Source organism: Falco naumanni, chromosome 4 (genome assembly GCF_017639655.2).
Source record: "Falco naumanni isolate bFalNau1 chromosome 4, bFalNau1.pat, whole genome shotgun sequence".
Lineage (NCBI taxonomy): Eukaryota > Metazoa > Chordata > Aves > Falconiformes > Falconidae > Falco > Falco naumanni.
This window is the reverse complement of record NC_054057.1, coordinates 22347568-22374609: the sequence shown is the minus strand read 5'-3', so window position 1 is coordinate 22374609 and position 27042 is coordinate 22347568. Positions and strand designations below refer to the sequence as shown.

At 37.2% G+C, this 27042-nt stretch overlaps 1 protein-coding gene across 5 annotated transcripts in view; it reads right to left on the bottom strand.

Annotated features, from left to right (window-relative positions):
- SUGCT (succinyl-CoA:glutarate-CoA transferase) overlaps nt 1-27042 on the bottom strand; it is a 337763-nt gene that overhangs the window by 267613 nt on the left and 43108 nt on the right. For all 5 annotated transcript variants that reach the window (XR_005827518.1, XR_005827517.1, XM_040591739.1 and 2 more), the window contains exons 8-9: nt 21396-21539; nt 2452-2547 (exon numbers count right to left, since the gene is read on the bottom strand). Coding sequence is in view for 3 of the 5 variants with exons in the window: in XM_040591739.1 (XP_040447673.1) it covers nt 2452-2547; nt 21396-21539 (240 nt within the window). In the remaining 2 variants the exon portion in view is untranslated. The remainder of the gene's footprint in view (nt 1-2451; nt 2548-21395; nt 21540-27042) is intronic.

Below are 27042 nucleotides of genomic sequence, written 5' to 3'. Positions count from 1 at the left end.
AACAAAATAAAGTTGAGGACATAAGAAAAAAAAACAACAGTTCACTACCACATACTTGTTCTGAAATATACAGAAATTCAATTTTCTAAAACGTGATTTTTATTATTTGAACAAATTATAGGTCACTTGCACAAAATATCTTTAAACAGGAAAAAAACAAAAACATTTATTTGTAAAAAATAGCACCGTGATAGTCAAATATTAGTTTAGTAAGAAAAAGACAGTATATTCAAAAACTAGTATGAAGGATTAAAGCAAGGTTTTAAAGTTCTGTTTGAAACCATATTACAAATAAGCTTTGGAAGCAACTATAAAAGCAGTACAATAGCAACAGTGAGGGTTAATTCAAGTTTTGGAAGAGCTTTGCAGTCTAAGTATAGCTTATGCTAGTAAAGCAAAAAATAAACTCTAGAAAGCATAATATACTTATGGTCACAATCAGAATTATAACCATACTAGCTGATGGAATGTTAAGAGATGAGCCATAAACACACACACACAACTCCACCCATAGTAAATCCACCCTAATTACAGGTTTAGAACAAAAATATTCAAATTAAAATTGTTTGTAATATTGAGGTAATATTTGTAATAGCTACTACAGAAGCAGCATGCAGAAACACAGGAACCATATTTTAGATAGGATTTTTTTGAAAACAAAAAAAAAGGTATTGACTAATCTAGATTAAACCAGGTGATAGCAGCTAAAACAATCTCCTCAGATTTTGTAAATCTAGAGAGCTGTCTATGAAAAAAGAAACAAAGAATACTCAGTGTATGCCTTTCTCTTTGCTTTGATTATGGAAAAACAAAGGCAAAAGGGCATAAAAGACCGCAAGTTTCAGTTATTCAGCCAAATGCAGTGCAGTGAAGATAAAACATTTTGTTCAGTCAGGTTTTTGGTTTTGCTTATACAAACTTCAGACACTTCGTATCTGTTCTATCCTTTCTACATACCAAAGTTCAAAAAGGGTTGTACCAAAAGGTTTCATCACAGAAACACAGCAGAACATAGCTACTTGTGTAGTGAATGCCTGGTTGCATTGGGCCATGTAGAGCTGGTTCTAGAAAACATGGCCATACTGCTATGCTGTACCAGCCAGAGCTGTAGCTGTGCTCCACTACACCTGACACAAGAACACTGCAGGACCAAACCCATCCCCACAGAAAGCGTCATGACATCCCCAACAACCTGAGACAATCTGCAATCTGTTCTAGCTAATTCATAATGAATTGACATTTGACAATGTAATGTCAATTCATTGTCATTACATGACAGTTGATTATGCAGTGGTGTGTACAGGAAAAAAAGTCTCCTAGCTCAAGTAGACGTAGCTCTTACAGCACGTGTTTTTGGTTTTAGACCAAATATTTAGCCAGGGATAGTGTTCTGCGTAATGACTATTATAGAGTTTCTGTGGGCATAAACAGCAAATCTTTTGATGTGATCAGCACCATCTTTACCACCAGGAAGAAGGCAATACATCAAGTTTCCCTCACTTTCGCTAAAAAAAAAAAAAAAGGAGATAGTAAAGAAACTGAGTGGTGTTTAGGTGCAGTTCTGCCAGCCCAACATTGGGAACTGTCCCTCTCAGGATTTAAAGGGCTCTGTCCAGAAATTAAGAAATTCAGGCTCTGCATAGCTAGTTCCAAACATGATTATTTGATGAGAAGTGCCAAAAATTATGAAATAAAGAATAGATTTTTTTTAAATCAAATATATGCCCCAGTCTCCATACGTTAGCATGACTTCGACCAAGAACACAAAATGATCAGCTAGAAAATAACAAAATTTTGCTTACTGGAAGAGTTTCCCATGCTAGCCAGAAGTAAGATAAAACTTGCAGCATTTTTTTTTCCCCTATGCTTGTTTATATGATGAAGGTCATGTTATTTTAAGGAATTTCAAGTCTTCATTAGATGTAGCAGACTACGGATTCTGCTGGGGAGGTCTGATGTCTGCTTAATTCATTTTGCCAACCTGTTGTCTCACTGAGCTGCAGTGACTTGGAGCAAAATCAACAGAAAACTATAAATATGCAGAATTCCAAGATCTTCATGGTCATTTAGATTGTTCTTGTAGACTCAACAAGATAAAAATATCAACATTCAGAGGCAAAAAATTCAGTTTATAACTGGTATGGAAGTCAGGTAACCCTTAAAAAAATTGTTTCTGTCAGGTGAAAACCAATCAAGTCATCATGCCAGCTTTAAAGTCATCCAATTTCAGCAAACACCTTTGATCTATTTCAGTGTTCTGTTACTAACCTACTGCTCATGAAGAAATATTCAAAATGCAGAAATTACAATGAACAACAGAACCTTGTCCTACCCAGACACAGATGCATTACAGACTGCAGCAGATCATGGGAAAAGTCAGTCAGTTCTCACTCTCATAATACACAAAATCATGAATTCCATGAACCAAAAAAAATGTTGCTTTCTGCTTACCTGATATGGAACAATACTCCCATGAGCAGTACCCCAGCGTTTTCCTTCAATTTTGCAATTAAGGTAATTAGCTGCTACATGAGTGAGACATGCAACCTGGAAATGGAGAAAAAGCAAAGTATTCAGGAAAGCTGAAACTTCATTGACAACTTCTCTGAGATTTCTATTTATATGCACTTCAGATAGATAAGTTAAAATACTTATATCAAAAAACTATCTTTTATATATTACATATTATGTATATTTTTAATATGAAAAAGAATCAGGGTACATCTGTATCATGGAAGTGCTTGTGTAAGTACAACTCAATAAACTCAAAAAATAATGCATGTCCTATAACACTACTAATGCTAGAGAAATCTAGCATTCAACTACCCTAAGAGAAAAGACAGTATTACCCTTTGCAGAATGGTCAACTGCAGCAAAGGGAAAAAAAAATCAGTGACATGCCCAGAGTCTAGTGGGAAGCGTGATGGATTTGTGGGATAGAACTCACCATTTCCTGAACCTCAATCCCATGCTTAAATCACAAAGGCTTTTTCTCAGTTACAAGATTATTTTTATTTTCTCCTATGCTTCTCATTTTACATGTCCAAGCTATGGAAAATACTTCTGAATTCTTCAGCTCCCCACATGCTCTGTAATATTAATTAAGTGGTAGGCCTTGGTAAATCATCTGCCATTAGAAGATAAGGAGAGATTTATCAAGTTATTAGTCAGACAGACAAAAGTGGAGAAAGATTAATGTTGTGAAAAATATGGCATGCTAATTTGGTAACCACAATTTGAGGGGATAAATAAATAGTTTGCAAGCATGAATGTATCTTAGGAAAAAGAAGTGAACTTTTATGATGCAGTGATGCATAAAAATCAGTGGTTCTATTATAATCAATGGCGGATTCTTTATTCTTATTTCTTTGAGAGAACAGTGTATGAATATATCTGAAGCAAAGTAATGCATCACATTTAGTATGCAAGGTTATCACTAATTCACCAGACACAATGTATTTGTTTGCTGCTGTTAACTAGTTGTGCCAGTAAGTGCAATAGTAAATAAGTAAATAGGCCATGTGACCATTTTTTTCCCAAAAATATTATTTTCTTCATATTTCTTCCCTAGATGGAAGAAATTTCCTATGATGACCCAAGCCTTTACACTATTCTGTGCCTACTAATGTCTAATCTACAACAAAACTTGTAGTAATTAATGCAGAGTCCACTATTAACACTCCAATATATGTGAATTATATCAGAATTTCCAGAAAAAGAATGCCATTTCATTTTCTTCTATCTCGATATATGCTGAAAAGTCAATGTGAATAGGTCACTCTCACATTTAAAGCAAATATTTAACTCTAAATCATGGATACAGTGATTTAGTCCAGCAGAAAACCTAGGAAAACATACAGCAAATAAGAATGGAACTGCTGCCAAAAACTATATTTGTATATACCAACTACAAATACAAAGCTTTATTCCCAAGTACTGCTGGAAAACACTTTGTAGTTGGATTTCAGCTGCAGCTTATTATAGCCCAGTGTCACTTCATTCAGCTAAAACATTGAACAATGTCTAGTCTGTCCTTCAGTCCCCAGGAAAATCTCAGCAATTAAGGAAATGGATCTGGGAGTATGTAAAAAAATTTTTTTTCTTCAGGTTTGCAACTTTCCTCAGCAACACAGAATGAAACACACTGTTATTACAGAGAGAGTTTAATGAGTCACAAAAGTGTGTTACTTATTAATAACACATATCCTAGACCCATCGCTCCTGTTTTCAGTTTGGGGTCACACTCCACAGTGATATTTCTTTCTGCCAAAGCAAATGGCTATGCAATGATGATGAAATATCATCAGGTATTCCGTATTTGTGTGTAACACTATACAGCTGCGTTATTCCACACAAATTTCACGGACAGGAGAGATGCATGTGCTACAATGGGCTTTTAAAGATACAAGAATGCCCTCTGTGATACATGCATTTAAGTTTTCACACTTCTGGAAGGAAACGCTATACCAGACTAAACTCTTGGAAGGATATAGTGAATTAAAACCTTGTGGAACAGAAATCTTAAAATATTGATGTTGAATATAATGGAGCCAAAATTTTTTTCCATTAATTTGTTCATATTTTATGCTGTAGAAATAGATCTATGAGTTTCATAAATTCTTCACAAGAAGTTTCACAAGAAAACTTCTATCCTTAAAAAAAGAAAAAAATTACCAGTGTTGCAAACTGCTTCAGCTTTCTTGATGAGAAGAATATCCCTTTCAATGATGGAAAACATACATGTCTAGATTTCTCCAAAGCACTTGTTCACAGTACAACAGGAAAAAAAATAATTCAAACATAATACTCGCTAAATATTGCAATTGCCCCACTAAAGCTTCTGCTCAAAGACTTGTTTCAGTGGCAATAGACAGCAAATGCCACAGATGACAGAAGCTTAGCAAAGACACAACTATGGAGCTAAAAACTGCTTAGACTATATCAAGGCCTCAGTTCAACACAATACTTAGCCTGAGGAGTAATTCCATGTCAGTCGATGTACCAACCCATTGCATGAATGCATAAGCCTATGCACCCTGCTGAAACTGGTTTATTCATTGTTTTTTCAATGAATCATGAAGGAAAAAAAAACTTTTGGTTCCCTTTGACTTCCTTCTCTGCATTGGGTACTTTGTTCATAGTCAAATCAGCCAGCCAAAAAGAATTATTATTAGTAGTACTAGTATCATCATCATACAAATAAACTTATATTGACCACATCAAAGTAAGTATTTCAGTGTTTTGCGTTTTACACAAACACACACTTAATTGAGCGAACTCTGTAGCCTTTTGACCCTTTCATAACAACTCTCTCATGAATTCAGCAGACTTAAAAGATGAATCTACTTCTACTGTCCCATTAAATTATTCTAGACAGTCCCAGGACTACCATGCTTTTCCCTTTCCTCTCCTCCTGGCTCAGTTCATTCTCCCTGGTCTCTTCAAAGATTTACCTTCACTAAAAAGGCACTATCTGAAAAAAACACTTTCAGCATATACATTTTATGTCCTTAATAAAGAACACAAAGAATTTATCTACCTATACCTAACCATTGGTAAGCAAACTTCTGAACTATAAGCATAAAAAAAGATATCCCAAGTGAACATTTCTACAGACATCATAACCCCTAGCAAAAAAATGTTTTCAACAAATCTGTTTATCCAAATTCCCCTGTAATTCAAGACTCAGTTAGGCCCTCACTGCTAGAGACCCTTCTTGTAGTAGCAATATCTACAGTAAAATCTATCTTTCAAAATGAAGTTTAGGTAGATCTGTATCGCATATTCAGTTAAGTATTTTTAAATCTATATTTAAAAATGCTTTCCTGAAACCTTATAGACCCATTTCTTTTCTCCTTTAATTAAGAACTAATCCTTAAAAGTAACCTTTGGACTTGTAACATTAAAGCAGATGTAATACAATGATACAGACATCACTATTCATTCGCTTGCAGAGACACATCTATGCACTGTAAATATGTATTATCAAATATCTACAGATAAGTGTTTCTTTATTTCACATCATTAAAGGGAACACACACTTCAACATTCCTTTCTGATATTACTGTTGACGGCCAAATCACATATTTGCATTACATCCTTACTTAAACCAGAACAAAAAGAGAGCTGCATTAAAATCTGAAAAGTTATGCTCAGCTTATGATGCAATGAGACAGATGGGAAACAAGATATTAAAAGCCACAAGGTCAGCAGACAAAGAAAAGAGACAGAATTTCAAAAGATTTTTTTCAAGATAGCACATCAAACATAATTTATTACAATGAGTTCACTGAGTCAATCAATCATATACATGCAAGTTCAACAAGTGTATACGAATAACAAAAGAAGACAGGTAACTGGAAAGAGGAGAAAATAACATTTTAATTATATCCTTTACTTTCTTCTCCCTCCAATTTTGTGTCTGCTTTCCTGCCACATATCTTAACAAGACTGACTCTTAGCCAACTGATTTTTTTTTCCTCATTTTTTGTTTAATTTTCCTGAAAGCATGTAGACTGTCTTTTAGGACCTTCGAGACACAGGCATTTTACAGCACCATAGATAAGTTATTTTACAGTATATAGGGAACTAGTAACCCAAATATTAATTTATAGCTTTTAAGAAAAAATCATCCTGGAAAACTTCAGTGCTTTCTGTTGTAGAAAGACCAATAATATTCCACTTACACCTTTTCCTTATTTCTGGTGATACGAAAAAGATATCTTTAAATGAGGAAAATTTGAACATAAGACCACAATCCTCATTTGGTGTACATAAACAAAGCTCTCAAAATCACTGACCCTACGCTGGTATTTCTCTAATGACTGATTGTACTGTTTCATACATTTTCCCCTCTCCATGTTGCAATAAATAGTTTGGCACTGATAGATCAATATTCAAGTGTGATTACTTTGGCTTTTGCAGTTATCTGACATTGACCTTCTCATTTGTACATTTGTATTGAAGCTGCTCCCACAGACACGTGCATGGGGTGACCCTTGGCTCTTGCTTCTTGAGTGTTTTTTCATTAAAAAAAACACCAAAAACATTTAAGAAAAAAAACCAAACTCTATCTTTACCCAGAAATCTCTACTCCACTTAGAAGAAAAACCCACTCCTCTAACTGAAGTCTAATTACATTCCAGCCGCAAGGCTTAATCAGAGTAGAAGTAAATTCTTACTAGTCTGCAATCTCGCTGCTGCCATAGACAGAGCACGTTTTATGATACATTCTAAGCATTGACCCAACTGGTTCAGGATGTTCTTTGTGGCATGGTGCTGTTCTACCAGTCTGTAGGCAGAGAACTATGTTTCAAACTCCTGCAAGAAGGAACTGGGCAATGAACTGGGAACCACAACCTCGCACAGAGGCAAGAAAGCTGCCACAGTTCAAGGCAGCCCGTTCCACAGGGGCTCAGCAGGAAGCCACAGCCTTCCCAGGAGCTGTCAACAAACATCACCTTGTGTCTGGGCACGTTAGGGCCTCCCATCTACCCTGGAGTTGAGAGCTCTGCAGGAGCCAAAAATCAGCTCAAGAGTGGCATACACCCACAGGCTGGGCAGACAGCCCCACAGCAAAGCCACTGCCCACAAAGCTGCAAGATTTTACAAATTCATCAGTGGCGCCCCGAGAACTGTGCAAAGCAGCATGTGTGACCTTCTCCTGAATTCACATGTTGTCCCATAATCCCTCTCCATATAGTTCTCTCCCCTTCAAGAGCCAGCAATACTGTATATGCTTTCAGCCAGTGCTTTGCAGACCAGCAAATTCCATGAATGCCTTTGAAGAAGTCTGTAAAAGCTAACTAAAAAAGCAAGACTGATATCACGTAGGCCAAGGCTCACAATTAAAGAGCCTACACCCCCTTTAAAAAATGTCATGTTATGAACACTGTGGTCTGGGTAAAAAGCATTTTCTTCCCAGTGACACCGACTCCTCTTAATGTGAGACTCCAGAAAGTGAGCGTGAATTCACCCTTCACAACAGAAACCTCCCGGCATTGAAGCATCAGCAAACGGTATAATCCCAGCCACAGATGCAATCCTGTGAAGATAAAGTCAGATCCTTAATGACAAATAACTACACTTTTAGAACAGGTCTCGTATTAGCTCCCTTTTTAGGGCCTTCGAGCCAGGCACTTAAGCAGGTGTCCAGCTCCGTGCCACGTGTCCAAGCCCATGCAGCTTGTGGGACTTGCTGATTTAAGTTACCCCCTTGATCAAATAGCACACGGCAAATCACAATCACACAAATTATGTGCTAGGAGGTGCTTAATGAACTAGAAACAATAAAAGATACATGCAATGAGAAAAACAAAAGTAATGTATTTAAAACCCTACCTTGAACACAGATTTTTCAAAGAAGAAAAACAAAGCAAAAGATACTTTAAAGTGCACAATTGTGTAGATATATATTTTTTGTGTAAAAATGCCAGCTGAAAACAATATTCGCTTTACAAAAAAACCTTTAGACTACATATATAGAGGGAAACTCAGGCATCTTCAGAAACATAAAGCATTTGGATAGCAGAGAACTGCCAAGTTCAGTAAGATGCAACAACAAAAAGAAATTATCTACAAATGATTTTTTAGATGAGCTATTTAGAGCTTATAAAAGACCAGAATGAATGCTCCTGTGCTTGCCACAGCACGGAGATAATTTCCTGATTAAAATTCAATTAGTATTAACAACAGCAAGGATTGATGCAACTAAACAGATATAGGACTTGAAATTTCAGAAATACGTATTATTTAGTACACAGTTTCAAGAGAAAGTAAATGTTAAACTGACTCCTATCCCTCCGTAGTCTCCACTTAAAAAAAAAAAATAAAACAGAACAACAAACCTACACACATTCAGATTGATTTTAGGTGAAGGATCAGAAATAAATTTCTAACCACAGAATCTATTAAGACCACACTTCAGCACTGACATGAAAAAAGGGGAAAAAAAGATTTAATTAAAATAAGCTCTGTTTGAAGAAAACAACATTTTAAAATGAAGAATAAATTACATTTTCTTGATTAAAATAAAATACTAATCAGATTTTTCTGAAAGTGTGAGAAAACATACTACTTAGACCACTGAAAAATTCTTGTTTCAGCTCCATAACAGCACAGGAACAGCTCTAAGGAACATAACATTAAAAAAAAAAAATCTATTAAAAAGAATATTAAAAAAAACCAAGAACTCCAAAGTTAGTCTGTACACTGCAAGATCTTGGTGCACTTACATACAAACTTTAATCATATGGTCCAATACTATTTTTCTATCAAGCCTCTGACCTACATTTAATTAGTAGGTACTTACTGAATATTTACTTTCAATTTATTCAGGAATATATAGCCCAATCACTCTTAGAGTCCCTACCAGCCTTTATACACATCACATGTTGTACACATCGCACCTTCTGCCATTCTGAGTTTCTTTCAAAAGACACTTCCCTGAAACAAGGGTGATTCATCTGCCAGATTTCAAGTTTCCACTACAAAGAATGAAGGGACTGAGTTTCTCAGGAGAGAAAAAAAAAGAAAAAAGAAAAAAGAAAAACCCCATCAACGTATTTTCCCATAACTTGTTCCTGGAAACAGATGAATCATTTTAATAGTAACTTTAAAAACAAATCACTTTCTGGCAATTCCATGACATGGAAAATTCAGCCAAAACAGTTAAAACTCTGGCAAAGTTATAAAAAACAAAATCAGACTATGATAACAGACATATCAGACAACCTTAAGTATAAATAACACTTCTACAATCATTTCCTCAAGTCTCTGTCTTCTCCAAAGAAAGAATATATATCCACTGAAATATTAAATGCATTACGCCCTGTATTTTCACACAGCTTTACTAAGTCCAAGCAAAATTCAACTTACAGAAAGTTTCTTCTGCTGTATTTTACACAGCTTTTTTTAATACTAGAACACGTGTTTTTAAAATTATTCCTTAATTATAGCCTTTTCTGCCAAGAACCTATGCATTTAATGTGAATGATAACTTTCTCTTTTATTCTTTGTAATGATGCCTGGTGGTATTTCATTGATTGTTTAGAAAATAGCACAGATCAAGTTGTCAGGGTGGCTTCTATTCATGCAAAGAGCTGCGAGCATACTTGCAAAACACAGACCAGTTTGGGTTGTGGGAGGTAGAGGAACTCCTCTGCTGAGTGACAGAGTACAGGGAGGAGGCCAGTAGGTTGAGGACTGTCAGGGAAAACCTGCTGGAATCACACCTTGGCTTCCCTGAGACAGGTCCAACAGGCAGGCAGGATGCATAATAGGGAGGATTTCCCATCCTCTTGCTGCTGGCTGAAGGAGCAGGCGGCAACGGCAACAAGCTCCTGCCTGGCTTGTTGTGCCTGCTGGTCCCCTCTGTGGCCGCCCCACCTGCCCCGCGGCCCTCGCAGGCCAGGCATGAGGCTCAGCAAAGCGGAACCAAGCAAGAACGAGGGCAATGATTCATCTAGCTTGGAGGTGTCGCTGACGTTATGTTGGCCTATGCCCTGCATTAAAAACTGCTTCCATAAAGAAAAACTGGATGGGTCCACTGCCATAGGAGACTCCTTTCTGAGGGGACTGAAGACCCAACATGCAGACCAGACCCACGCCTTGGGGAAGCCTGCTGCCTGCCTGGGGCCCCAGTTAAAGGTGTGAGGAGAAAGCTGCCCACCCAGGCACGGCCCTCAGATTATGATCCATCATTGGTTTTTCAGGCAGCAGCAATGAAGTTGTGACAAGAAGTCTGAGGGCAATCAAGAGAGACTTCAGGGCCCTGGGATGGCTGGTTAAGGGATGCGGAACACAAGCAGTGTTCTCCTCTGTCCTCCCAGTTGCAGGGAATGATGGAGGAGGAAACAGGAATACCCAGAAGATCAATGCCTGGCTCCGAGCCTGGCGTCACCAGCAGAATTTTTGGTGTGCTGATCACGGGTCAGTCTACTCAACACAAGGGCTGCTGTCAAGAGATGGGGTACACCTTTCTCAAAGGGGAAAAGGATCTTTGTGCAGGCATCAGCAGGGCTCATTGAAAGAGCTTTAGATTTGAAGGGATAAAATCAGGCTCCCTAGAGATAAGCCTGGGGCAGCAGGCCAATATCTTTGGGACAGTGTGCTAGCGAGGTCCTTTGCTCTGTTGCCTCAGTGAAGGTAGGAGATGGAGATCCATGTTGCAGCAAAGGCACTAGGGTTATTGATGTGTTAGAAATGACAGAAGCGCTCGAGAACAGTCATGCAGGAATTAGGGCTTCTCCACCCCAGGAAACGTGGCAGGATCAACAGCCCCACCGAAGCGCATCTACACCAGTGCACACAGCACGGGCAACAAACAGGAGGAGCTGGAAGCCATTGCAGCAGGAAAACTATGACACAGTTGCCATCACGGAAACATGGCAGGATGACTCACACAACTAGAGCACTGCAATGGGTGGCTATAAACTCTTCAGGAGGGATAGGCAAAGAAGGAGAGGCAGTGGGGTAGCTCTGTATGTTAGGGGGTGTTTGCGTTGTCTAGCGCTTAATGATGGTGATGATGGGATTGAGTGTTTATGGGTAAGAATCAGGGGGAAGGCCAACAAGGCAGATACCATGGTGAGAGTCTGTTACAGACCACCCAACCAGGATGAAGAGGCAGGTGAAATATTCTAAAAGCAGCTGGGAGAAGTCTCTCAATTGCTAGCCTTGTTCTCATGGGGGACTTGAACTTACCAGATATCTGCTGGAAATACAATACAGCAGACAGAAAACAGTCTAGGAGGTTCCCGGAGTGTGTGGAAGAGACTTTCGTGACACAGCTGGTGAGGGAGCCACTAGGGAAGGTGCCCCGCTGGACCTGCTGTTTCTGAACAAAGGACTTGTGGGTGATGTGATGGTTGGAGGTTGTCTTGGGCATAGCGATCACAAAATAATCAGAGTTTTCAGTTCTTGGAGGAGTAAGGAGGGAGGTCAGCAGAACTGCTACCTTGGACTTCCAGAGAGCCAACTTTGGTCTGTTTAGAAGACTGGTTGACAGAGTCCCTTAGGAGACAGTCATGAAGGCCAAAGGAGTCCAGGAAGGCTGGACATTCTTTAAGAAGAAACTCTTAAAGGCACAGAGGCAGGCCATCCCCATGTGCTGGAAGATGAGCTGGTGGGGAAGACGACCAGAATGGCTGAACAGAGCTTTGGCCATTTCTCAGGAAAAAAAGGAGAGGTTATGACCTTTGGAAGAAGGGGCAGGCAACTCAGGACTAGGTGGATGTCATGAGGTTATTCAGAGAGAAAATCAGAAGAACCAAAGCCCAACTAGAACTTAATCTGGCTACTACCGTAAAAAACAATTTAAAAATGTGTCCATAAATACATTAGCAACAAAAGGAGGGCTAAGGAGAATCTCCACCCTTTATTGGATGTGGGGGCAAAGGCAGTGGACAAAGGCTGAGGTACTTAAAGCTGTCTTTGCCTCAGTCTTTGATAGTAAGATCAGGTGTTCTCAGGCTACCCAGCCCCCTGAGCTGGAAAACACAGACAAGGAGAGAACAAAGCCTCCATAATCCAAGGAGAAATGGTCAGTGACCTGCTACACCCTTAGACACACACAGGTCTATGGGGCCAGATGGGATCCACCCAAAGGTACCGAGGGAGCTGGCAGAAATGCTCACCAAGCCACTTTCCATCATTTATCAGCAGTCTTAGCTAAGTGGGGAGGTCCCAGAAGACTGGAAGTCAGCAAATGCAATGCACATCTACAAGAAGGGCCAGAAAAAGGTTCCATGGAACCAGAGGCTTGTCAAACTGACCTTGGTGATGGGAAAGGTTATGGAGCAGATCAACTTGAATGCCATTACGTGGCGCACACAGGACCATCAGTCAGTGTGGGTTTATGAAAGAAGGCAGGTCCTGCTGACTAACCTGATCTCCTCCTATGACAATCTGACCCACTTAGTGGGGGTGAGGGAAAGGCTGTGGATGGCTTCTATCTAGACTTTACTAAAGCTTTCGACACTGTGTCCCACGGCATTCTCCTGAAGAAACCAGCTGCTCACAGCCTGGACAAGTATACTCTTTGCTGGGCAAAAAATTTGCTGGATGGCTGAGCCCAAAGAGTGGTGGTGAATGAAGTTAAGTCCAGCTAGTGGCTGGTCACAAGTGGTGTTCCCCAGGGCTCAGTATTGGGGACAGTCCTGTTTAATAATTTGATTGATGATCTGGACGAGGGGATCAAGTGCACCCTCAGTCAGTTTGCAGATGACACCAAGCTGGGGGGGAGTGTTGAACTGCTGGAGGGCAGGAGGCTCTGCAGAGGGCTCTGGGCAGGCTGGACCCATGGGCCCAGGCCAGTTGTATGAGGTTCAACAAGGCTCAGTGCCGGGTCCTGCATCTGGGTCACACCAGCCCCAGGCAGCGCTACAGGCTGGGGCAGAGCGGCTGGGAAGTGCCTGGTGGGAGAGGACCTGGGGGGGCTGGCTGACCGCCAACTGGGCTCGAGCCAGCAGTGTGCCCAGGTGGCCAAGGTGGCCAACAGCAGCCTGGCTTGTGTCAGAAACAGCATGGCCAGCAGGACTAGAAGAGTGAGGCTGCACCTTGAATCTTGTGTTCAGTGTTGGGCCCCTCACCAGAATAAAGACAGTGAGGTGCTGGAGCGTGTCCAGAGACGGGCAATGAGGCTGATGGAGAGTCTAGAGCACAAATCTTACAACAAGCAGCTGAGGGAACTGGGGTTGTTTAGTCTGGGGAAAAGAGGGTTAAGGAAAGACCTTATCACTGTCTACAAAAACCTGAAAGGAGGTGGGTGTTTGTCTCTTCTCCCAAGTAACAAGCAATAGGTCAAGAGGAAACAGCCTTAAGTTGTGCCAGGGGAGGTCTAGACTGGATATTTTTTCTTCAACTAAAGAGCTGTCAAGCACTGGCACAGGCTGCCCAGGGAAGTAGTTGAGTCACCATCCATCGAGGTATTTAAAAGACTTGTAAACGTGGTGCTTAGCCACGTGGTTTAGTGGTGGACTTGGCAGTGCTCGGTTAATAGTTGGATTTGATGATCTTAAAGGTCCTTTCCAGCCTAAACGATTTATTCTATTCTATAAACAGTAGTTACATTTGACAGCTGAGAATGAAAAGAGCAAATCACTCAAAATCCAGGCAAACAGATTTTTCCCATATAAAAATTAATTACCTGTGAAGACAGGCATCAGAATAACTATAGCAATTTTTCTTACTATTTGTAATCAGGTAGTATCCATAGACTCCAGTTTTGAATACGACCTACACTTCATGAAGGATTCTATTATTTTATTCAATCAGTAATAAGGACACTTTCCCATGGAAAGCTACCAACATCCAAAAGAAGGTGTATTAAGGCACTTTATACTTTTGATCTCATGATTAGAAACAGTGCTATTTACATTGAAAATATGCATATACCTAATCATTTACAGCACTCGTCTTTTTGTCTCCACATTTATCAGCATTAATACCTACACAGAAAAAAGAACCTTATCTGTGTTTGTCTGCTCTTGACAATGTCATTTTCATCTTATCTGCAGAGAATTGTCCCTCCACAAAACTAATAGTAATTTCAATAGCTTGCGCTGCAGCAGTGCAAGCAGGTAGATGTTTAGATTTTTCATTTGCTACGTAGGGAGGCACAAGCAGAAATGAGTCATGTCTATTTGGTTGGGTGAGAAATGTGCAAATATTCCACCTCTAGTATCACAGTCAAATCTCCTCTGGTGATAACAGTATTATCCCAGAGCAACACGGCATTAATTTTAACACTGAAAGATCTCTGGACATTGCCCATTAAGTACTTACGTGCTAATGTACTAAAGGGATGACAAGAAACAAACGCATGCAATTGAATGAAATGTTTGAAATACGATGTTTTACAATGCACAAGATTGTGTTTCTGTGCCTGTGTAGCATTAATGAACACCCGCAATTTGGTCATCCACAATGCTTTTTTGAGTACTTTAATGTTGTCCACAACACATATGTGGTTCATCTACTAAGCTGTTGAACAACATGCAAGTACAGAGAAACACAGTTCAAAGTTCCATTTGATTTGATAAATAAATGGGTTAAGCATTACTCATGAGCCTGTAGTCAAAATAGAGCACTTCTGCCTGAAGGAATAGTGACAATGACTTGGTTGGAGTAGTTTTGAATAGAGACAACAAATTGGTAAATTATTCTCTGAGGAAGGAAGTTTTTCCTTAACCGATCTACAAAAATATTGAAATAGTACCACAAAAAAACCAAAATGGTATATTACAAAGTAAGCTTGGATGAAAATAACTTCACATAATTCTTTTATCAGAGAAATTTAATACTACAAATATTCATTCCAAAGAAGGCAAAGCATTTTTACGAATAACTGAACTCTGATTTTTAGACAGTTTAATGGATACTTGGTTTTGAAGTCCTAAACCAGAGCCTGAACACGTTTTTTATAGCTTTCATTATAATATAATGCATAACTAAAGAATTATGATCTCTAACCTAATCAGATATCACTATGCTGAAGAGTTTGCAATTTAACTGATTAGCCAGAAACAATACAGTGCTGAAAAATAAAAACAGGGAAAAACACAGTCATGGCAGCAGAAGTCCATCAGACCAAATAGTCATTAATCAAATTTATTTCAGCATTATCCTTTAGTTCCTTTTTTATATATTATATATATTTTTATATATAATTTTATATATTTATATAATTTTATATATTATAATCTACTGAGAAATTTCAATCAGAGCTATCTGAGGCGATCAAACCAAGTAGTGTTAAAACCTTAGCCAGCGTTCCATCAGCATACACAAAAATGACATATTTGTTAAGATTTATTAATTTCCAGAGGTTCAACAGCACATAGAAATCAGTTGTTTCGCTAACTTAAAATTTTCCATGACATAAAATTAAAACCTCTTCCACCGAGCTACAGCTCTTTTTCTTGCTATATACATAAATTTACAAAATGTCTTTTGAAGGCTTCCACGAGTTTAGAGGGAGGGGGGAGCTTCTGGGGTACACTAAAAGTACTGATTGTACTACTAGTTGCTTAAATCATTCCCATTTCTTTTGAACTACCCAGGTTGTCCTTCTTCTCCTAATACTTAGCATGATCCTGAAATATGATCTGCTGGTAATAAACTACAACAAACATCTTGATTCCATTTCCAAAATTACACCCTTATTCAAAGGTCATCTAAATAATAAACTCATTAAAATAAATGTTCTCCTTTGTTTTCAAACTCCCTCCCCCACCCACTCCAGACAGCCATTTTATTTTCTCTGTGTATTAAAGGGACATATTTCTTCCTATCTCCTTCCTAGTCTTTCTTTTACTGATGACAGAGGTAGCTCAACACAGAAAAATGAAGCTACAACACATTCAGGCTCAGTTTCATTAGCACAAGAACAATAATAGCAAAAACAAAAAGGCACAGAATTTACTGTCAGATAGCTGCTAAAGAAGAAATTCCCTTGCAATCTTGGTATGCACTCTGTTTACAGACTAAAGAAAGCCACTAAATAAATGCAAGATCCAGTTTGTGTATGATCTACCAATGACTTTTTGCATAACTAATCATTAGAAAACACAACACACATTCCACAGAGGCCAATATTAAATTGAGTTACTGTCATGTTAGTATGGTCATCTGGTCTATTCAATAAACTCTGGCTACTTAAAACCCCGAGGGATAAGTTCTGTTCTTAGTTATACTGATGTCCTCAATTAAAATTATTAAGAATAGTAGCCAAGAGAAGTATTTAATGCATGGTATATATTTAAAGAAATGTCCACATCAATTCAGATTTTATTATCTTTCCATATCAGAGCTATGCAATAAAAAAGACAATGTCTCCAATACAGTGCATACACAATTTTTTTATCATCACTGACATTAAGAATACAATGTTTTGCAAAGATGATGCTTTATAAGCTTGTAAAAAAGAAACCCTTATTCAAACCATACCCAAAACAAAACAACTGTGTAACTGTCCTCCTGGCCGGCCTCTGAAGTCACCAGCAGCCATGGCCTCTAAAAAAGCAGATTTTCTTTCTGCAGTCAGTCAACTCACAACTTTCAATTAGCCAGCAGAGAAGCAATAAGATTAATCAAGACACCTGAACAGTAATTGAGTTCCAAGACTAATTTTTCTCACACAACTTACTGCTCAGGGATCCTGTGATGCCATACATATCCTGAAGGCAGTGTGTAATTGTTACCAGTTTCACCTATACTCAATAATTTCTGAAAGACATGTCATGAAAGCCCTAAATACAGAGCACTAAAGGAGCCTTAAATAGATGACTTTAAATACAACCATCTCAGGGAAAAAAATGACACAGCACAAAAACTAATAGTTTCTAAATCGCACCATTATCTCAGTAAATTAACTGCCAAAGTAAAGCACAAAGATGGAATACTGAAAATTAGTTATACCAATTTGCTAGGTTTTTTCTAGGGTCATTTCAAAATTTTGAGAAGATTAAGACTTTGCTATGGCAAATACAAATTAAAACATAGTAATCAGAAGCAGAGAAGCGTCTGATGAACAATCATATAATACAAACAATATTAACCACATTATCCTGACTATGTGTTCTGGGAAAAAAATACACTCCAAAACTGCAGAAATGTTAAATGTAAAATACTTCTTCCAGATTTTCAATCCAAGAGAAACTAACTTATTACAGTATTTGTTGGAGCTTGGTTGTAATTAAATACAGGAAGGATATTAAAACTTCCAAGAGATTTTTTTTTTAAGCCACAACAGAAGAAAAGGCACAATTGCATAATTGGAACCAAATCCAGAACCCACTTCCTTCTTATTTACTAGCATCCTCTAAAGGACACTATTTAGATGCTGAAAGGCCTGAAACTGACAACTGTAAATCATCTAAAATTCAAAAATTTCAAAGCAATTGTAAGACATGGGTTAAAAGTTTATAGATGAGAGATATAGAAAGTTAGTACTTGCTGCAAAACCACATCCTAGGGGTCACCATATCTCTCTTGTCAATAAAATCCTAGAATTCTATTTTTTGCAGGGAATCAAGTCCTCTTTGGTAGTAATAAGCTGCTATAAAGCTATAGGGCAAACAAGTTTGATACACAGCATTTGAAAGAAAGATGTCATTTTAAGATATTCTAAAAATATTTCTTCTTTAGAGAGCAAGATTTCAGTTATTTCATTCTACTCAGACCAGTTAAATACTAAACAAACTTGTCAGTCAGTGAGATTATTTTAAAAAGCTTCAGATCATTTTCATTGACAGCTGAATTCAGCTCAGTGCTTTTTGTCATTAGCATATCTTGCAGAAAATTAATATCAAAAGCATTCTTCAGCTCACCTCCACCCCCATCCCCCCAAAAATAATCCACTTGCATTTCTGTAAAGCATACAAAAAAGTGATAGCACAAACACAGATGGACATGTACATGCTAGGTATTTTTGCTATAAAATAAACCAAGTGGTTTTCAGAGATTTTGAATTATTGAAATGCTTTAACCCCTGGGTTTTTTCTTTTTTTTTTTTTTTTCTTTTCTGACATAGTCAAAGTCATCAATACAGCCCAATGAAGACATACATACAGGCCAGCTTCACAATTCTCAGTTCAGATGAAGGAATGGACAAAAGGTGCAAGCATGCTGCTATATTAGCGCAGTGCATAAAATACTGACAAAAGACAAAAGCTTCATGCAGGTCCCTGCTGTTGTAAAACTATTAATAGGAGGAGAGTTCAATAGCGCCTTTTTTTTTTTTCCCCACACCGAAAAAAGATATTTTTTTTTCCTCATTAAAAATTACTACACTCCAGCAAAACTCACGCTGGAGGAAAAGTTACCATGATGCATCTGTTTGACCTCTAGATCCCACCATTAATCAACTGCAACAAGAACCTAACAAGCTGAAAATCTACAACTTTAGATTCCTTATTGTTTTGGCAGCATCCATGAGAGACTTCAAAAGGCTGTTCTTTCTAAACATTCATCACATGAGGAAGAGCTAGCTTTAGATATCTCAGCTTGGTATGTAAAACCATAATCCCCTTGAAAGCATGGATCTTTCAAGAACCTGATCATATCACAGTAATTGTCTAACTTTCCTTTAAAAAAAGCCTTTACCACCAGAAGTCCTGCAAGAGCCATTTCTCCTTCTACACTAAATTTTAGATCTATTGTACTCTTTCTTAGTACACTCACCCTTAAAAACTTACAAGTAACCACCAGTTTTGCAAAAAGGAAGAAAACCAACCATGAAAACTAGATGTTCTCAGAGTCAGCTGGCACTTACCTTTTTCTTCATTCATTTTAACTTTTTTTTTTTAATGGGATTGATCACATGGGTTTATTTTTGGTACCCCGGCACCTCAACCATACACATTTTTCCAGTTTAATAAGTGTTCTCGTTACAGTCTTGAATCAACACTCTAAAGTTAATTTGGACTGAAGTAATAGTTATCTAAAACAACATAGCTATTTTCTGAATTACAGCTTACACTCATACACTGTTCCAAAACACCAACTTATTTCAGTTTATTTCACCCAACACTGAAGTAAATAAAAACACTTATTTTGCAAAAATGTGCAAGTCTGGAATTATTTCTTAATAACTTTTAGATAACTATAATTTGATAACAAGCATGGAATGAGTTAACGTGTAAAAGAAAAAAAGAATCACTAAACTGTCCCTTTACCATTTAGCACTTATTTAGCTTAGCAGGTAGAAGTCAAACACCATACACGCTTTGTTCACTGACCTATGCAAGTCTCATTCCCTTTCTTGTGCATGCCAGTGAGTGGCCTAAAGGATGATGTGGAACTTCAGATGGAAATTTTGCAATATGAGAACACTTTTGTACATAGCCAAATCTATCCTAAGCAAGGACAAAGATTCTAAAGACAAGTGAGGTGACAAAGGTGAAATAAAAGAAGAGAGTTAGAGCAGCACCTGACTTCAACTCTTCATACTTTCAGCATTTGACAAAATATCAAGTCAGTCAAGAAAGCTCCATTTAAGAAAGCCAAAAGACAGCAGAACAAGGAATCAAAAAATAACAGAATTACTATGGAAATCCATAGAAATTACCAGAAGTCCTTTTAAGAAAATTAGAAAATAAAAAGATCAAGGAGAAGCTGCCATAATATAAAACACTATGATAATTTAAACAAAAAAAACCCTTCCATATATACACAAAATAGTTATAAGTTCAACATACATTAAAAATAGTTCTAAACCGCTTATTACATTTTTCAAATACAGACACAACATTTACAAATATACAAAAGTTTAATTAAGAGTTTAGTCCTTACAAACGTTTCTGAAACAAATGAAAAATTCTTTGTTTATTTAGGCAAGGGCTTCCCCTCCTTTCCAGATCTGATTTCAGTAGGTATTTAAACGAGAGTAGTAGTTATTAAAAAAAGAGCAACCTCAATCATGAACCTCAATCATTATTAACATACAATGATATAAGTGGGAAGGAACCTTCGGAGGTCATCTTATCCAACCTCCTGCTCACACCACAGCCAACTTTTTGCACTATGGGCATTCTACCATCTCTCAAATGTACTGACAGCTATAATGAGAAGAAAAAAACCCAACTAAATAAAGATGAAAATATCAGCACACTGTAGTATCTTTAGTTAGTACTACATACAGTTTTGCTGTATATTTTTAAATGTACGCAAAAATTCCTATGCACCATATACCCAGTTACTACCATCAAGTATCTGTCACCAAGACAATGTACAATCTGATCATACGCAGCTCCTGCCATCATCATTTTCTTCTTTGTGAATTATAAACCATCGCACCAATGGTGCTTACATGTTCAAAGACAATTTAACGTTCTCATTATTTGTGTCATACTTTTCATGATCACATCATCTTTGTCTTTACAATTCTGATGAGATTTCTCTTTAACATGCCTAGAGAAAATGCTGCATCTTCAAGATTTCTTTATTCTTTAATTCCCAGAGCCAAAAGACAGATCTCCTGAATTACATTACTCTGACATTTGGTTGATACTTGAGTACTCTGGGAGATTTTGCACAAGTCACTCTGATAGTACTATTACCCAGTGCCAAGGCCTCTCTTCCATCAGTGGTTTCACAATTTCTGCTTGTCTATCTCAAATCATCTACTACAATTGTTGCTTACAACCTCAGGGATATTATAGACCTTAATTAACCAATGTTTCAAAGAGTGTGGAGGTCCTTTCTAAAAAGCGAAAACCAAATATAATGCATGTCATATAAAATGGTCACTACCAGAGTTGCAGAATAAGGGAACTGTCATTAACGCCATTATTTTCATTATTATTGTTGTCATTAGTTGCACTAATCTGCATTAATTTATATCTAAATGGCTCAAACATCCTTGCAACTAAAAGCAATTATTTTAGAACTCCTACCTGAGATGACAAGAGATTGCAGTCAATGTGCAGTCCTTTCCCCGTCTTATACCTCTGAAGTAAACCAGCCATAATTGCTCCATATGTATACAACCCAGTAGCAAGGTCTGTCATGGCTACTCCTGGTCTAACTGGCTCACCATCCTGAAGAAAAAGAAGAAAACACCCAAAACCAAACAAAACAATTTAAAAAAAAAATGAAGAAAAAAGAAAAGCAGAAAAGAAAACAAGCAGAGGCAAACCATTACTTTTTGTGGTTTTGTACATTCTTCACCAGACTCATCTGAAAAAAAGTGTTTACATGTTTCTGCAAGAAGAGTATCTTTGAATGAACTAAAGTATAAAATTTACCACCAAAGAACAGATGTTCTTGCAGTACCTACACAACACTAACTTCACAACGCTGCAGGCTACAAATAGTGAATGATTTATTGTGCTACTTTTTGGCCTAATAACATAATGCTTCAACTCACCAGTGCAAAAAGAAAAGAGATATCGTTAGAGACAAGAGAATCCAGTGAAAACTGAATTTCATCAAGCCTAGGTGCCAAAGGTCTAAAGAATTTCCACAGTACACTGACCCAGGTACATGTCTGTCCGACAGGCCGAACCACATTGTTTAGCTCTTCTCACTCTTTTTCTCCCTCTTCTTCTGGCCTTCCCCCAGCTAAATCTCAGGGGTTTTATTTTCCAATATACACACCCCAGGCTTTCAGTGGGAAAACAAAAACAACTTATTTTTATTTACACGTGTACAGGTTACACATGTAAGTACGTGCAACTCCTTGACCTTCTGAACAACAATCACTGGAAAGCTGGTGGTTCAAGTCTCCATTTTCAGAATGTCATTTCTTTCTCAAGCATCAAGGGAAGAACCTTTGGTTTACTTCATGTGTTTCAGAACTTCCCTAATCACTGCTACAAAATATGGCCCATCTGCAGTCAATGGCAAAATGAACTTATAATTTCAGTCAAGGTAGGCTTTTATCATAGGAGCTTAAAGGTGCTGCTTCTGAGACATTCTCCCATTTCCTAGTCTGAAAAGTTTGTGGTTGGATGCTGTCTCTGACAGTAATTGCTTACCCTGAAGTTCAGTCCACAAATACCAATGCAAAGCTAACTGACTCTTTCGGAGTTTCAGCACTTAAGTGAATCATAACTCAACTTAAAATCAGTATATTTGATAAATAATAACCTTTGTCAAAAATTCCATAAATGCCTTTAAACTAATCTAGCATAAATTCAATTAAATGAAATTTACAGAATTAATTAGTCATGTCTAAACTTCCAAGTGCAGTCATACTTGTAAGATTGCAAGCGTTATGTTTACTGATAATTATATTTTTAAAAGTGTCTTGGCTTCAAGTAAAACATTTAAAACTTATCTTCACCACATTTTTTTTTCTTTTGCATTCCAACAGGATTTACATAAGCCTGGTATCAAATCATGTATAAGTTAAAAAATATTTTAAGAAAAATAATATCATACTGCATTTTCAATTGCATTAATAAGTCAAGTCTAGGAAAAAAGACTGTAGTACAGGTACAGTATTTTCTATATAAGAAGGAAAACGCTGCTATTTTATTCATATCATAAAAGTAACTAAACAAAATTATAAAATTGGTATTAAATATGACAAATAAAAAAATCTCAGTTACTATCATTCAAACTGCAGTAAGGATTAGCCTGTGACTATATAAAGCGTACACATGAAAGATGATGCATAAACTACACATCCTTAAAGTGCACTCTTCCTTTAGTGAGTACTTCAGGTTTTCAAAGAATCTCTTATTTCTTCTTCTCCATACTCTACACTTAAGTACTTCAGATTCCCAAGGGAAAGGACAACTCAAAGGTTCCATCCATTTACCACTCACCTTGTACCCAGCTCTGGGGGAAAACAGGAAAGGAAATTCTTTATTTTTGTATGCATAGGCCTACTGAGAAAGTTAAATAGAATGTGAGAATATGCTTGCTCCTCAGAGCTATCACAAAGAAATACAAATCGGAATTAAAAAAAAAAAAATTGCCCATATTATCTGCTCTAAGTTCTCAGTTTGTTAAACTGTTCTTTCTTCATTGCAACCAAGCTGCTAGGATAACAGGAAATCAAGACGACTTAAAATTTTGCAAACAGATGTGCAGCAACATTCCTAGTTTGAAAACACTTTCCACTGTTTTCAAAGAGTCATTTATTTCATCCTTGATAGAGAAAACTACACCCTGAAGATATAAAAATCATGACAATTTTAATAGATTGTTACAGGTGAATTTGAATTCTTGAGCTTTGATTCCAGCACTTACCTCATCAAGTACTAAACCACCTAACATTTTAAAGCAAACACTTCCTTTGCCTAAGTAAAAAGTTCACCTTTATTTCTAAAAATACTTCCGGAATTTCCCCTTACAGAACACTTCTACAAACTACTAGCACTATACCGCTACATTATTTTTAACGTGTTAGCTTTACTTCATCCTAATACTCCACAACCTAGAATTCTGCAGCAATCCACACAATTTGTGCTCTTCCTTGGTCTTTCTACCAAGATCCATGAGTAGCTGCCATCTTCACCCTTTAATCAGCTTCTAATGTCCACTTGTGCCATAAGCCAGCCTTCCTGTGGCAGGATGCACAGCTGCAAGTACTATGCAACAGAGTCATTCAGGTTTTCACCTCTATGCTGCAGAACAAGTGGTACAAAGCTGCTTTATAGGAAGGATAAAGGTACACGCACGGAGAAACTTTTCTTTAGACAGGGCTTCTGATAGCACAGCAGTACTTCTGTGTAGCTAACATTATGAGGATCTACCCAGTAGCTTTTATTCAAGTGATTTGTTTTAAAAGTAACAAACACCATCACCTCTGCCAGCCAAAAGTCGTATTACTGTTCTGGTAGAAGGACAGCATGTAACCCTAGTCAGGGAGAAAATACTTATTTCAGCAAACAAATCTGCCATCCAGGCTCAAGGGCTGGGTTGAACCCTAATTACAGGCAGCACCGGGACATGCCCTTTGCTCATTGAAACAATGAAGATCCACTCCCATACAGCAGACCTTTTCTTCCATCACTGCACTTTGGTATTGCTCAATCTTGCCACTAGTTTACACTTTTATTCCTAGGTTTTTATATTTGCTAAATTCTTTACAATTTGTGAACATATTCTGGCCCAGAGATAGCCACAACACGTTTTGGAAGCTTCCACTCCAGTTATTTTTTTGCCTTTTGACATTATTTCTCTACCCAAACTCACAACAGTAATATAAAAATGATCCATTAAAAATTGAAATTGTTCTGAAATGACATGCTTAATAAAAATATTCAAAGTCCAGTAGTCATTATGGATAGGAAATAGCTGCTGAAGCTAATATGAACCAGCAATGGCTTTATTTTTCAACAGCTCTGAGCTATACACCACGTGTACTCCTTTGTTGCAGTTTGTTTGGTTTTGAGCTGAAGAATGGCCCCTCTGGTATTGTAGATCCCAATCATGTCTTGCTGTCTCGTGTTCAGTAAAACATAAATATTTCTTCAGCAAGAAAGAATGCACCAACATAACAATAACTCTAAATACCAAAAACTGCATGTTATAATCCACTTGAAGATGGAAGGAAATTTGTAACCAAATTGGGTTTTATTTAATTAATTTCAAGTTACTGCCTTAATGAGTCATAGACATTTTCATCAAAGTGATATTCATCTGGTACGGATGTATCTGAAAAAATTAAATAAAATCTTTCTATTCATCAAATATGAAACTTGAATGTGACGTTTAACCAGGAAATACCTATAAATTATGTCATCCGGGACAATAAAAGTATCAGTGTAAACTTCCTCCTTTAGCATATTTTAATTTGTGTAAAGAAAAAATGTTGCTTGAAGCAATTACTTTTATTCAGAATGGGTTTGTGGTACAGATTTACACAGAACAGATTCCCCACTATTGCTTGTAAATTTTCATACACACACTAGAATTTCAAATTTCACAGGTGTCATACATTTCTAATACAGAGGTAATCAAGTACATGTGTAAGAGCTTGAACTCCATGCAGATTTCTGCACATGAAAACATGGTTTAAAGATGACATTCCACTGTACACTGAATGGGTTTGATTTTGTACAATCACCAAAAACACTAGCACAAATGCAATTGTTTGTGCATGTAACTTTGCAATACTGCAGAAGTTACAGCCTGATTTCAAGCTTCAGAACTCTGCTCAGAAGCATTTCAAAATAATTAGCATTAAGTCATTGCAGTAACAATGATTTCCTAGCAAAAAAAAAAAAAAAAAAAAGGCAAGCCATTCAGGATTTCTTTATGCAAGAATCTTCTCTCAGATCTTAAAAATCAGACGTGTAAAGAATATGATATTGCCTCTCCTTCAGGAGGTATACACTGTGTGCCAAATGTTATATTACTGTATATCTTTGGCACATTCCACATTTGTATTACACTAACTTTATCTCCTTTATAAAAAGATAGCTTGAATAAAATACATTTCAGTTAGAAATTTCCATCTCTTCCACTGATCTCTTCACTGCCTCAAAAATCATACTGTTACATGAAATATAAAATATTGAAGAAAATGAATGTTATATATGTGACAGACTTAATGAAGGTTTAAGTTTTGCTCAAAATCCTGTGCTGGTAATATACTGATTTCATGGCTTAATAGTAAGACTTTACTGACTGGAGGCACAGCCTCAGTACCCAATAAAGTTATGTGGAATATATACTGCTATTAGTTCTATCCATTTTAAAAATGTCAGATACAGGACATATTTTTAATATCCTGTTACTAAAATGCTTAGTGAGGAACTGTAAATACATATTAGCATACCTCAAAATTAAGCACTTTGGTGATGTATGTAGATGTTTTGCTACTGTTACTCTAATTCATTATAATTTGTCTACTGCATCAGCTGACACCTCTAAGACCGTTGTGCAAGCACATTCAATAGCTTGTTTAATGGGAAGTTTCCACAGAGCACTGCTATACTGATGTTATTATGCTGATTTACCCATACCTACTGCAATGCAATACACGGCCAAGACAATCTGTTATGACTTTTTTCCTAGTCTATAAGACTGACACTTTCAATTTTATTTAAGAAAAAAAAAATCATATTCTAGTTTACTAGGTTATGCTTCAAATGGTCATGTTACTTTTAGTATATGAATTCCATGTTATCTAGTCAGCAAGTAATTCAAGGTTTAATAAAGTAAGACAGCACGAAAAGTCAGTAAGATTCTTTTTTCTTCTTTGCTTTGGCCACTTTTCCACATGCTGACTGAAACAAAGTTTTCTACTTTTTTTCAGAGCTGGTTTTGTAGAATTTTAAATACAACCCAATGACATGAACATAAACGTAGAACATGGAAAATCTTACTATTAATAATACATTATTATTTTAAAGTAACTTTCGAACAAGCAGATAATATGATTTTAAAACCACGTGAGTAAATTTTCACTACAACAACAAAAGGCACATTTGCTTCTCTGGAGTCATTGACCACTTAAGTCTTTCAAACAGAACTATACATCAGAAAAGGGTTTTGGGAAACTGATGAAATACTATATAAACAACTTAAAATAAGGAAAAATTAGAAGCAAGTTTTAGCATGTTTATTTTAATCATGCAAGAG